Source organism: Hippoglossus stenolepis, chromosome 22 (assembly GCF_022539355.2).
Source record: "Hippoglossus stenolepis isolate QCI-W04-F060 chromosome 22, HSTE1.2, whole genome shotgun sequence".
Taxonomy (NCBI): Eukaryota; Metazoa; Chordata; class Actinopteri; order Pleuronectiformes; family Pleuronectidae; genus Hippoglossus; species Hippoglossus stenolepis.
This window is the reverse complement of record NC_061504.1, coordinates 13,176,029-13,190,574: the sequence shown is the minus strand read 5'-3', so window position 1 is coordinate 13,190,574 and position 14,546 is coordinate 13,176,029. Positions and strand designations below refer to the sequence as shown.

The 14,546-nt window shown below is 44.3% G+C and overlaps 1 protein-coding gene across 2 annotated transcripts in view; it reads right to left on the bottom strand.

The window, feature by feature from the left end:
- Nucleotides 1-2,345: 2,345 nt before the first annotated feature.
- snd1 (staphylococcal nuclease and tudor domain containing 1) overlaps nucleotides 2,346-14,546 on the bottom strand; it is a 173,006-nt gene continuing 160,805 nt past the window's right edge. For both annotated transcript variants that reach the window (XM_035146920.2, XM_035146922.2), the window contains 2 exons: nucleotides 5,191-5,235; nucleotides 2,346-3,339 (listed from right to left, as the gene is read on the bottom strand). In XM_035146920.2, coding sequence (XP_035002811.1) covers nucleotides 3,274-3,339; nucleotides 5,191-5,235 — 111 coding nt within the window. In that variant the 3' untranslated portion in view covers nucleotides 2,346-3,273. The remainder of the gene's footprint in view (nucleotides 3,340-5,190; nucleotides 5,236-14,546) is intronic.

Below are 14,546 nucleotides of genomic sequence, written 5' to 3'. Positions count from 1 at the left end.
TGGCACCGAGAATCAAGACTGGCATCTGGGTGCGGAGGGATGTGAGCAACTGCTTCTTTAAAAAAAAAACCTCTTTGAGACTTTAGATTCCACACATACTGTGTATTCTACAGAACGGAATCACTGCTGGTTGCTGCGACACGTTGTGTGTGTGCTTCACAGCAGCAGCTCTGCTTTACTGGGATCATGCAAAACCCAGCAAGTCATAAAAAAACAACACAAGTGCTCTTGTCGTGTCTAATTGAAAAACATGTCTTCCAGGCTGAAGCTGTGTTTTTTACACAAAAAAACAAACACAATTTGAATGTTAAGTGGGAACGTTTCAATCTTGGTTTCCTTCTTTCGGGGGCAGCGAGAAATAACAACCTCTGGTCACTGCGTCACACTGTTTTCATTTCAAGAGGAAAACAACCAGCCGAATAGATTCTCATATTTAAGCCCAACTGGAATTAGATTGCATGTCCCCCCGCCAAACAAAACAAATCTATTCATACTATATAGCTATAGACGACATAGATGTATATATGTATGTACTGTATATACATGTGTGGTCTGTAAATGATGTGTAGTGTTGTCAGAATGTCATCGATGTTGGGAAGTTGTGTCTCAAATCCCTTTAATTGACAGTGAGTTCACACCAGCAGCTCAACGTTAGCTTTCCTGCTAACGTCTTCTTATTACATGTTATCTTATTATCTAGTCTGTTATCTTAGTGTCTGACTGATACACAAAACGTCACTGCTCATATCAGGCCTCTCGGAAAATGTGATTTTACTGAGTTCACATTAGAAAACAACTTGATATTTGACAGTTTAACCATAAAATGTTTTAATGAACGACAAACTGAAAATTAAACACATGCCAGTACATATAAGTTGAATTATGAAAACAATTAATTATTCAAACGTCAAATGTAAACATAAAAACACATGATTTATTCGGTAAAATGAATGTTTTAACATCGGCACACGTCAGCGAACAGGAACACAGACATCGATATGTCACAGGTTTCCTCACGCTGTCGTGTTCCCTTCAGAGGCTGTGGGAAAAAGGAACTTCTCCCCAAACACCCTCTTTATAAAACCTTTTCTTTAACGTTTCAAATCTTCCAACCCAACATTTAAAGACGACATTTTAAACTTGTAGCTGTTAAGAGATGTTTATTTTTGTGTTTTGATCCTGTTTTATCAGCAGCTGATGTTTGTCCAGCTGATCCATAATGTGGTGATTTGTTTTCAGTTGAAATACAATGAGGTGGTTTATCACTGGGTGGTGAACTGCTTCAGTGATTCCCAGCAGTTCAGACCCTGCGCCTCACACACTGAGCCGTCACTCACAGAACCGTGAAGCTTATGTCACTTTCACGTCAACGAGAACCAGAATCAGTTTTTCTCCACTGACACATTCAGTTGAAATGTCTGTGAACTTGATAGTTGTACAAACTTATCAATCCTGCAGTGAACAGTCACACCTGCATCGTCCATGAACTCAGCTTTAAACCATGTGAGATGACGTGAGGAGGCAGTGATGTGCTTTATGTCGGCTCCGCTCCTACCAGTCATTTATTTCTATGGCAGCTCGTATTAAATGTTTATGAGCTGTTTATTATATCTGTGTTTATTATGCCTCTGTGCCAGCGACAGACAGTGACCGGAGGCATCTTGTTTTTAAGTTGTCCGTCTGTACACATGTACGTATATGTCCGGTGATAAGTTATAACACTCTTTACATTCTTGCTAACACAATATTAAAAACAAATTAAAAGCCCTGAGGTTGTTTCTACAAAATTGGTTCCAACGTCCACTTGCACACGAGGAAGGACAAAAGTTAAGTGACGTCAAAAATAACTATTCTTTGCCTTGTGAAGGAAATATCTCAGGAAACATCTGCAGGGAATCATTTCAAATTTGATTCAAACATCCACAAGGACTCACAGATGAACTAATACGAATTTGGTGATGAAAGGTCACATTTTTATGATGTTTTAGACGCATTACTATACTAAAATGTTTCCATGGTGTTTGTCTGTGTGACCATGATGTCTCTTTTGACGGCTCTTCCTTTAAATGTTTCTTGCACTTCAAAGTAAAATGCTGGTCCAGGCGACGCACAGCTGAAGTGTGTCATGAAAAAGGTGTGTAATTTTATTTAAGCTTTTATGATATTATACTGACATTTTAAAGATTTTTCAACATCTATACATTTTTGAAACCTGAAACGTTAACCAATTTTTAAATTTCAGATGCGTGTCACATTTCTAAAGTTTTGGACATCCTACTAAACTATGACCTGGTATACTATTTCTTCTATGACTTACTTTTCAAATGAAAACCCAACACGTGCAGTTAATTTTTATTCAGCAGATTTTTAATAGAATGCAAAGGTCCATTACGTGGAAATAAATTCAAACACTTCTTCTGCTATGGCGTACAGAGACAGGATCATAACCATTATTAGAATGTAAACTTGACAGAAGGAGAAAGATGATAAAATGCCACAATGATGGCACCAATATTTACTGGTCATAAAAGTGTGACATAGTGAATAAACGACAAAACACTCCCCACAAATACATCCGCAAATTTCATCGTCACACAGACAAAACACTGAAGACAAAAATAAACTCATCCTGTTTGTTTTTTTGTCTGTGTGGCTCCACCTACAGTATTTCTCTAAAATAAATCAATGTACACTTTTCGAGATATCCTTACATTTACATGAAATTCATTAGGGAAGCGTAACTGTTTGTAAATAATTAAGTGTCCTCCCCCAAAAACATCCAGCCACTTCCTGTACAGAGGAAAGCAGGGATTGGTTTAGAGCATCAGAGAGCAAGGAATATGATTGGCTGAAAAAACACACACACATGAGTACTGTAGTTATGATTCACACAGAAGTGTGTTGAAAGGGTAACATGGCAAATAGTGCAGGCTGCTTGAGCTGGCAGTGGCCCATCGGGAAGATAAAGGATGAATAGAAAGTGATTCTTGCATGATTAATTTTTTTTGTGTGTATATTTTAGCATTGCTAGCATGGTCTACAGGGGCGAGCTGAGAAAGTAATAGTGTGAGCAGCAGAGAAGACAGGACTGGAGGGATGAAATGTCAAAACACAAATAACAAAAAAATAAAGAATAGTGAGTCAATGCTTGTCGTTTAGTTTCTCATAATTTCCGAACGGTTTCTTCTGTCCGTCACTCGTCGTCCATGTTGGTCTTTGGAATGGTGTTGATTGGATGGTCGGTTTTATTTGTTTCGCTCGTTTCCTTCCTCTTTAACGCCTGTATCCAAACTCCTCGGCATCGTCGCCGCGGAAGTCTCCGTAGCGCCAAATGTTGAGCTAATGGGAGGAAGGAGATGGATTTTATTGACCATGATGATACAAATAACCATAAAACGCTGCAACATTCCCAACTGCTTGGAAAGAGACATCCATAATTTCTCCAGCACATTGCATGTGAAATGATCAAGAGAGAAGGGAGAGGGGGAGACGGAGAGCTACAACGCGACATCGAGAGAAAGAGCAGAGCTTTCTCAGGCCAGTGCAAAGGCTGAATCCACATTAACGCGGTTTAAAGGTTCAGTGTGTAGAATTTAGTGACATCTAGTGGTGAAGATGCATGTTGCAGCTGAATACCCCTCACTTCAAGAACCTGAGGTAGCCTTCAGTTGTCATAAAAACAGGAAAGGCGTTTAGTTTGTACAAAAACATGGCGGCCTCCGTAGAGAGGACTCACTCCCGATGTCAATATTAAGTATTTAAATATAAAGGGCTCATTCTAGGGTAAACAAAACAATTCGTAAAATGTAGGTGATTAAACACCAGTGGAAAAAAACCACTTGGATTATTTCATATTTAATTTCCGCCATTAGATTCCTTTCAGCAGCCGGTCTATTACTTCTCCTGTTCCGCCACAATATCGCTCCTGCATCGGTTCATAAACTGTCACATGCATTTCACATTCCTAAATGTCGCCCTTATCACGAAGCGATTGGCAAAGAGTGTGTGTGTGTGTATGTGTAGTTTGGAGCAGCATCCAGTGTAGTATGGGTTATTTAAATGTGATAAAAATTGCACAATCTGAGGTGTGTGTGCGCCGTTTTGTTTCTTTTCTGGCTCTCAGAGGCGTGAGCGCTCAGCTGTTAATGCCGTGATTCATAGCTAATTAGCGACTGTGCTAATTAGCACTACTTATTAGGATGAATGAATGAATGGAGCCATTTGTACATATTGTCATTTCCCATCTCTCACTCCGCTGCCTTTTTTCCTCCTCCTCCTCGCAGACGCCTTGAAACATGGGAACTGTGCTTGTGATCAGTCACTTCCACCACTGACCTCGTTGTGTTCAAGTTAAAGAAGTGAAGCGAAGGAACAGGTAAATAAAAAACTGGGGAAATAACGGAGCGGGTAACTGATAGAGCCGTTCAGTAAAACAGTGGGTAACCTAAGGTTCGGCTAACTAAAGCTACAGGTACCAAAACGAGCGATTCATTAAAAGAGTGGGTAACTAAAAGTGTGTGTCAGCAGGATTACACAGAAACTACTGAATGGATTTCCAATAAATAACTCGACAACACGTTTTTGGGGGGAAATCTGGACAAAAGGGACAAATCCAGGATTTTAATTTTTTATAGCTTTCTTCTTCTTCTTCTTCCTGAGAGACGTTTTTTGACATTTCACTCAATTCCCAGGGACAAATTTATGGATCTTGATCAAAAACATGAGGGGACTGAAATGTATGAGTGCTGATCAAAATAAAAAATGTGTATCGAGCGATTTAAATGTGGTTTCACGTGGTTATTTTCAGCAGCTGTGTGGTAGCAGAACTTAGAACTACGTCCAAATGAAGATGACTGATGTGGTGCAGAATTTAAAGGGACCATTGGGCGGAGGTTTACTGGTTACTACATTATTTTAGGGTCTGTCTATGCTGCCTCCTATTTATTCCTCTTCTTCCTCACTGGCTCCGCCCCCATTCTCACAGTATGGACCTGCACCGACTGTGGGCAGTGACACATATGGGACAAGAGAGAGAGAGTGTGTGTGAGAGAGTGAGATACCCCAACTACTCTCTAGTAGTTGGTGTAGAAAAGTGTTTTGATGTCTTCTTGTTTTGTTTTCTCAAGACAAAGCTTGATTATCAGTAGGAAAGAGAAGCAACGAGAAGGTTGTTTGGATGGTGACACTTACCCTGGCACTCTTAGCAGATTCTTGACTGTTCAGGTACTCTGTCACCTGCAGCAGAGAGAGAGAGAGAGAGAGAGAGAGAGAGAGAGAGAGAGAGAGAGATGAGTCATTAACATATCACACCACACACAGGGTTTGGAAGGATTGAGTGAATCAGTGCTTTCTTTCAAGCTGCTCTTCCCCTGCAGACATTTCTTTTACCTGCGCACATGGAAGTTCACAAGTTTCTTTTTGCACAAAGTTCACTTTATTTTTTTGGGGGGGAGGGCATTCTCTCGCCCCCCCCCATCACCCCCGGATGTGATGAACCCAGTGTTCTCTGAAGATCAACAGGATCACGATAACACACAGACACTGGTTATTTCACTGAAGGGAAAGTAAAACGCACAAACACGCGAACGAAAGCATAAGGAGCGCCGCATCCCAGGCTACTCTGCAGGGGGTCGTTGCTTCAGCCCCAGCGTGCAGGGCATCGCTCTGTGCTCCTCACACCAGCCATACTCTGGAGATGAGAGCGTCTCGTAACCCCCCCCCCATCGTGCCTGCGAGCATCAGGTCTTCACCTCACTGGTTTGTCGCAGCAGTTTATCAAGTTCAATTTCACCTAAAGGAAGCTACAAGCTCAACAGGGAGGTGAAGCCAGATTCTACCAGTTTCTACAGTTTGTCATGTTTCCAGAAACTGAAGTATAAAAAAACGTGTTTCATCTTTGTCGAAGTCAATGTCAAAAAAATCATTGACGTCTTTAAAGCTTGTGTTTCAGCCCTAAACCCAAAGAACAATCTATTTGCAATAAAGAAGATTAAGAAGCTGTTTGCTAAAAAGTGTTTGACTTTGTTATTTGGTGGAAAAACGACTGAAACAATGAATCAATTAGCAAAAAGAGTTGTAGTTCACTAATTGAGGGTAGTGTGTGTGTGTGTGTGTGTGTGTGTGTGTGTTTGTGAAGCACTTATTGTTTCATATTACCATGATGTTTATAGAATCTTTTCACATTGGTCACACTTTGCCCTGCCGCATTTTTTATTCACTACATCTCAGTCTAAACTTTCTCTTCTTCAAGTTTATATTAACGTGTTCTCATTCTTTTACTCCTGAACATGTCCTCCTGACCCCAGACAGCCCCACACTAACATGTCACATGCACACAAATGTGATCCACACCCTCTCATAGCCACCGGCGTCACCCACTGAGCGGGAACATTAGAGGAGAACCATTATGCTCATTTCCAGCACTCAGTTTTTTTTCTGGGATTCCAATAGAGCAGCTTCGCATGATTCACAGTTGGAAAAAAAGTGCTTGTTTATTTCAGACTGTTCTGCAGCCCCTCAGCTCAGCCTCTGACTGAGAGAGGCAATATTAGCTCAGACCTCTTTAAAAGCCCACTTTCTCCTGATTGGCTGTGCGGCCGGAAAAGCCTGCTGAGGGGTAGTGCACTTGGCGCTCGCGAGCACCAATTCAGCCTCTCGCCGGTGTGCACCGTGGGGTTATTTGTGTGCTGGAGCACAATAAATGACTATAGCACTGCTCAAGTAGACTGTTGTGGGAGAACAGGCTGTGCTCGGAGCAGTTGACCATATGAAGAAAGTAGGAAATAAATATTGGAAACGGGGCGTTGGGAGCAGCCGGTCACCTTTCACTGATTTTGCCACATGCAACATTATAACGTTTTATATGCGATAAGAAACAAGTAAAAAAAAAGATACTGGTTTCTCTTGAAATGGTCTTTAGATGCAGGTGTTTGCTGTGGATGCACAGGGAGGAGATATCTAATAGAGTTGGAAGGAGTATCGAGCATATTGACCGTTTCTGCTAGAACAGCCATTTAGCCTCATTGAATGAACCAGTGATGATTCATAGGGCAGAGCGTGGTTGGGGGGGCAGGAGAGAGAGAGAGAGAGAGAGAGAGAGAGAGAGAGGAGAGAGAGAGAGAGAGAGAGAGAGAGAGAGAGAGAGAGAGAGAGAGAGAGTGTGGAGTGAGTGGGAGGAGTGAGGAGGAGTGGGAGGAGTGAGTGAGTGGGAGGGAGGAGTGAGTGAGTGAGGAGTGGGAGGAAAGGAGTGAGTGAGTGGAGTGAGGAGTGAGTGAGTGAGTGAGGAGGAGGAGTGAGTGAGTGAGGAGTGGAGTGAGTGAGTGAGTGATGGAGTGAGTGTGTGTGTGTGTGTGTGTGTGTGTGTGTGTGTGTGTGTGTGTGTGTGTGTTTGTGTGTGTGTGTGTGTGTGTGTGTGTGTGTGTGTGTGTGTGTCAGGGTTAGTTGATGTATGGACATTGGAAAACTCTGGCAGCAGCAGCAGCAGCAGCAGACCCTCTGAGTGGAGCTGTCCTCCACCATTACAATGTCAGAGTGGATACAGAGTAATCAAGCCCCACTCAAGGTCCACACCCCCCCACACACTAACACTTCTATCTTCGTCACTCATTGACAAAATACATCCCCTAAAACCCCCCCGTACTCTCACATATATCACATTTTATCAAAACTACACGCCCTAAACTAACCTTAAAGTTAATTCTAATCTGAACCCCGAAACCAAGTTCAATCCTCAAACAGGTCTAAAAAGGTCGTTTTAAGAAAGTTAGGAAATGGCACAAAGTCCTCAAGCTGTACGTCCTGAAGTCAACAAGGTCTTCACAAAGATAGATGTATACACACACACACACACACACACACACACACACACACACACACACTTAAACCTGGCCACTAACAACAGTCTGTGAATGGTACGTCAGTTTTGTGAATATAAATTTAGGCTGGTCGGATTCTGATTAAATTGACAAACATTACAGAGAAAACTGCCTTAAACAAATACAGAAAACAAAAAAGAAACAGAGTAATTTTGCTCTTGCAATGGATTCAATCCTGCACCATATTTCAGATCTTATTTTAGCAGCAGATGAGCTGGCGTTCACACTCAGACGCACACACACACACACACACACACATGCCAGAACAAGGATGCCAGATGTTAAAACTGTCGAGTGTGGATCGGGCACGATAGTTTAATTGCTTAGCAAGCTCGTGCACATAGGTTGATTTGATAGCTACGCTGCACACGGCGCCGCCAAGACAACAGACCTGCAGGTGGAACATACAGCCGGCGTGTGTGAGTGTGTGCACGTGCCCAGGAAAGTGCAGCGGCTGCACAAGTCATCCATCACAGCCAACTAAAGGAGAGATATTTTTTGGGAAGGCTTTGGGATGTGGCGTCTTGGTCCCATCAGGCAGATGTCACCATATGGACGATCCAGCCAACGATATTTCACAGACACAAAAGGCCAGTGATGCCATTTGGGCTTCGGAGGGGAGCTATCAGTCTGAGCCGTGTTTCCTGGTGCTGCACTTGGAAATCTCAGCGGAGGCTACAATGATGTGAAAGAGGGTTTTCGTAAATCTGCCAAAGTGGATTTGGCAACGCTCAAACACAAGAGCGACAATTACATCGCAGAGAGAAAACAAAAGCTTGACTTTAAAGTGAATATATTCCATCTACACGTTCTCCAAACTACACGGCTGCGTCTGAATCCACATGCAGAGTGTGACAGTCGAGAGCACTACAGCACAATATGCACAGATGACGGCTGCCATATTGGAACCATTACGGCGAGCCTCTTTGTGTTGGGGGCCTTTCCTGGCTCGCCCTCGTCTTTCACTGTTCGTCTCACTTCAGCTCGGAGAAACACAACAGCCAATCAGTGCGCAGCTGAACACAGCCGATGACTGCCTGCACATTTCTCTGAACAGCTCCACGTATCCTGGTGCCGGATATTTCTATTCAGGGCTTTTCTATTGGCTCCAGCAGGGCGGCATAATGGCTCATTTACGACTCAAACAGAAGCACGACGGGCGTCGAGATGATGAGGAACGTCAAGTGAGAGCGAGTGTGTTGTTTCTTTAGGTTTTTAAGTTACATTTGAGACTATTTTTTAGACCATAAAATATTGAATCATTCATGTACGACTGATATGAAGGAATATCGGTCTTGTTTCTAGTTTTATCAATGTGTGCAAATATCTGTATCTCAAGAAACGTAGATATTATAAACTAGGCATACCGCCAAAAAATATATATTAAGAAAAGCCACAATATTTAAAAGTATTTCAAATATTTTTAAGGCCTAAAATCATCATTACTGAATGCAAAAAAAATTCAGGATTATGGGGTTACGGGCGGCAGAAGGCAGCGGGTGACGGCATGCTCGTCTGGATGACCCCACAGAGCTCCCATATGTCAGGCAGATGCCATGTTTGGTGAGCAGGGGCCACGGACACTGGCACTAACAGAGAATATGCTGTTTGGCTAAAGAGGCCGCTCTCAGTGTGTGTTTGTGAGTAGTCCCTGAATGTATGAGATTAAATCTTAGCATCAATTTAACTCTGCTCAGTGTCTGCAAAAGTGCAATGAGAAAGTTCAGCTGAAGTCAGTTTATTATAATTTCAAACCAACAGTTTACCTTTGAGTGGATTTCTAACAGCGTTCTGAGACGAGAAAACAATCATCTGATGCTCGGTGCACATTTAAGAGAAGGATTATGTACAACTAGTGTCGGAGTCCGTCGTAATATATGCAGGTAAGTTTCTGGGGGAAGACTTGGCGGGAGACTTTGGTCCAAGTGATGTCTTTCGTGAGATGAACGACAGGTGGTGTGTGTCTGGCGTTTTGGCAGCGGGCGACGTGTCTGCCAAGGAGCGAATCCGTCTGCCTGGGAGTGAGAGAGAGGGAGAGAGCGAGAGAGCATGCATGTGCCTTCGCTGGCTGGCGTGCCGTGCCCAGGTGGCGTTCTGGTTAGCATGGTGTGAAAGTGATGGATCTGAGCGAGCGCTAACGCCGCAGCTCTCTGACAGGTTGTGTGCGTCTGGTGCGTAGGTGAGCCGAGACTTTTTTTTTGATTTCGCGGGCCACGAGAACGCAGAGTGAAAACCAGATTTTGGATGGAGTGCAAACGCAAGTGACTAATACCGGGGTATGTTCACCCGGTCGCTCTCTTGGTCCTCGCCGCAGAGACGAGATGTCAGGCGACGTAAAAGCCACTGGAGCGGAAAGGGAACAATGAGGCTTGTCCTCCACGCATATTGAGCTTTTCTCATTAACAGCAATGACGATGAGACGCACACAGCCTCCCAGACACCAGCCATCAACCTCCCACCAAAAACAAAGTGCCACTAACTCCATTTTGACACTTGTCCTTTGTTTCTCCACGCCGCTCTCTGCATCCTCATCACTTCTGGTTTCTTGTCTCCCTCCACCTGCCAACTCCGCCTCCGCCTGACTCCACCTAAAGCAGAAAGATCTGCACGGGACAGTTTGTCTCCCGAGCGTTCGCTGGAACAAAAAGTCTTTCATGTCTGTAACTCACACCAGTTTGGGCTGAGTGTAGTTGTCTGAGCTGTGGATTTCTGTCCAAAGAAACATCTCTCATTGAATATACGCATGCATGAATACTGAATGGTAAGCAGAGAGGACAGAGTTTGAGAAAAGTCTCTTCAGAGAATCCTCAAAAGCTTCTCGTGTGTCTGAGGGACACGGGAAGTGTTTTCAGTCAACGTTCAATAAAAAGACGGACGTTGTTTTCTGCATTTGCTTATTTATATGGACGTAAAAAAAAGAATAGCTGAACTTTTACATAAGTGTTGCATAAAAGAGGGTGAAATACGAATTCAAAAGTAATGAATATCAATTTCTAGTGTTAAATTAAAGAGACAGACTCATCATCAGCATCTGATTTGTATCGGCTTCCAATTATTCTCCTTACTTCCTCCTGCTGAAAGTGTTTTCTGAGGCATCGCGGCTCGAGAGAACTGTGTTTATTGTAAACTGCAGCAAAATATCCACTTATTCAGATATGATGCTTCTTATGTATGTGACCAGTTCTCTGTGAATGCCGTAATGAAATAAAAAACTAGGGGTCTCTTCATGTACATCAAGTGTATGAGTGTCATTGTCCCTGTCTGAGGTAAACCGGGATTACGCCCTGATGCACACTGGTCCCCCCAGCATGACTGTCGGAGGAGATCAGGCGCTCTGGTGGGAACGTGGCGTGACAAGCCCACCAGCGTGGGTTCATAGAGTTAAGGAGGACTCACTCACGCACACACAACTAAAACATGTGCACACAAACACACACAACCAACACAAGGACATAACGGATACGACGGAGAACATTCTCCCCAGTGCGGTACCAGGGGAGAGCGCAAAGAAAACAATTCTTACGTAAACACTAATGTATCGTACAAACATGCGGCACACGGACAACTTATCAAAGGCTTAGTAAAGAGTTCGCTCTTCTACTCCCACGAGGTCACACAACTCCAAATAATCTAGGATTGAACAACCTGGTGCCTCCACTCCCCTGCTGCCTGTCCTCCGTGCACCCCGCCGGCGTGTGGGGGGGAGGAGGATATAGGGTGTGTGTGTGTGTGTGTACATCTGCAGAAGATGGAATTGCGTTTGGGAAGTGGCGCGTGTCAGCTAGGACATGTCAAAAGGGCCCTTAGAGCGGTGGCAGCAGGGGAGGCAACTGCCTGTGCAAGTGACTGTGTGTGTGTGTGTGTGTGTGTGTGTGTGTGTGTGTGTGTGTGTGTGTGTGTGTGTGTGTGTGTGTGTGTGTGGTCAATAACAGGGAAGCAGAAAATGTCCATTAAAAAGGTCCCATCTCTAACTCTACTTGTAAATTAGGTATTGAGCCATTGGTGAGGAGCGGTCATGCTCTCACATACCCATGAAGCTCAGTGTGAGTGTGTGTGTGTTTATGTGCCCTTGTTTTGTGAGGGGGGGGGGGGTTGGATCTTTGATGGGCTGTGAGGCGCGGCATTGGGGTTGAACACGGAGGGCAGCGACCTGAAAGTCAGTCAGTTGGTTATCCGGATACGGCTAAAAGCCATTTATAGATGACACGGTGACAATTTTTTCGGGCGGGGGGCGGGGCGGGGGGGGGGGCGATGGAAACCTGATCCACCGTGGCAGGAGCCATTTGGGGCAAACTCGGACACAGAACCACCAGCCATTTATTTGTCTATTCTCCATCAGGTGTCGTCTTTGTGTTGTGTTGTTGTGTTGTTGTTTTGTGTCTCACCTTCTCTTTATTTCCCACGTGGGTTTAAAAGTATAACATGTACCATGTCCGTCCTCTCTGCCTGGGGACAGCCCATAAGCGACAACAGCCGTGCTACTACATGAAACACTGTTTACCCACGAGGCCTCATTTTGTTGAGAGTGAACCCGCTGTATAGACACGGCAACGTTCCCATGAGGCACATCATCAGTGTCCAAACAGTCTCCTCCAACAGTGTGGTTACATTACATGAGCCACCTTGCTACAGCGCGCGCACGTGTGTGTGTGTGTGTGTGTGTGTGTGTGTGTTGACCAAACAGCACAATTGTACTTAGATAAATGGAACAGCGATTCCCTGGAGAAATCCTGTGTATGCAGGAGCGTCCTTCCTGACTTCCTGTATGGATTTTGCCATATGCAGCTGTAGGTGTGCCCACACCTCTTTAACACGCCATTTCATCTACGATTCCCACCACCATTAACACAATCACTGTATAATGCAACTGCTGCGCTATTAACGACACCAGGGACTCCTAGTACAAGCTGTAAGAAAACTAGATTATACATGAAGCAGTTGCTGTGAAAAGAAATGCATGACTTAAAAAAAAAAAACTCAACTGCATGTGAGCCACAACTTAAAGGCTCCTTGAAGCTACTTAAAAGTCGTCCACTGCCGTCATACATAAAAAACAAGGCCTCAGTGGGAATCCAGCTGCAACACAGACAGAGAGAGGAGGAAATAAAAGGATATTTCTCGAGGGGCTGGTGGATAATCAAAGATTCCATGATGCTAAACTCTGCCTTGAGCACACGGTCACATTTTAATAAAAATCTTACGAGTCACTTCACAAACATTTGGCGAAGGTGTGAACATAGTTTCTATATCGTAATCCCTTCAGTGGGGAACATATTGGAAACGAGGCCGAGGTCGATGCAGCCATCGCTGTTGGTGATTGATAATAATTGCGCTTGCAAGGAACTGACAGACACTTCCGTGTTTCTAATTGACTTGTAATTAGCAAACCGGAGATTTAAGCTTGTAACACTAATGAACTTTAGGGTCTCGCACCGATGTCGGTGAGCTGAGGTGACTGGTGGAGACAGTTAGCGCCCAGTGGCCTGTCTGAGCTGGAATCAGTCATGATGTCAGAAAACAGCGGCGCACAGGAAAAGATTGTGTCTCTACCTGCGCAGCCGTCTTCCAACTGCGCTCACCATGACGGACTCATTTCAGGTACAACACAAACAGATCAGATCCGAGGATGAGTTTATGTGTTCCTCAAAGAACTGACTAACAGGCCGTCAGTAAATATGTTGTTTCTCTATCTTGTTCTCTCTCAAACATTATCCGACAGCTCCACTGTATTCCATCACTTATAATCTTAAAAGAGAGGCATCGCCGTCAGCACAGTTTGGGTTCAACGGGGCAGAATCGGCTGATGCAAGATACAAATAATTGCACTGAAACACAAAATGCAAATGAGAGAATGTAAAAGTCCAACAAGCTTCCTCTGCCAGTGCTGGTTAAATAAAATGCTCGGGCTCAGTTTGGATCGCAAAGGTTAAAAAAGAACACGGGGTGCGGAAAAGATGGGGGGGGGGTTAACGAGTGTGAGCAGCAAAAAGTGAGGGAGTTATACGGAGAAGGCGGAGGAGAGGAATGGAGAGTACAGGAGCGTGTAAACAAGAAATAAGTGATGAAGAGAAGAGCAGTGGAGTTATAAGTGGTGATGGGAGGGAGAGGAGGGCGAAAGTGAGTGATGGTGACAAAGCGGTAAAGAGGGGAGAAGGAAATATGGGAGAAATCAGGTCCTGAACAATGAGCGGAGAGAGACGTTAAGAGAAATGAGGAACGAGGAGGAAATACGTTAGTGAGCGCGCGTGTGTGTGTGTGCCAACGTGGCAACCTGCCATCCGAGCAGTGGCTGGTGGTTGACGGTGCCAGGACAATTTCGGGATGGCTTGGTACATGGACTGTGCCGGGGGTGAAGGCATGAAGTCAGCGTGAGAGTCTCAGGTCAGAGCGAGAGAGGAGATCTCTTCGCGTGGCATTAAAACAAGATTGTTCGCGTTTGGCAAACGTCCACGGCGGTTGACAATTTCTGTTAGAGTTTGGCTAACGGCTCGTTTATGATACAACACGTCGATAATAGGCAGACAGTTGTGCCCGACTCGTACACAGCATTTTCACCAATTTCCAAGAGAACAATTCATGGATCCTCATTAAAAAAAGGCTTATTTACAGGACTGATGTCTACAAGTGTCTGAAATGTGTTGCAGCTTGATTGAATGTAAGGGGACTGTGGGG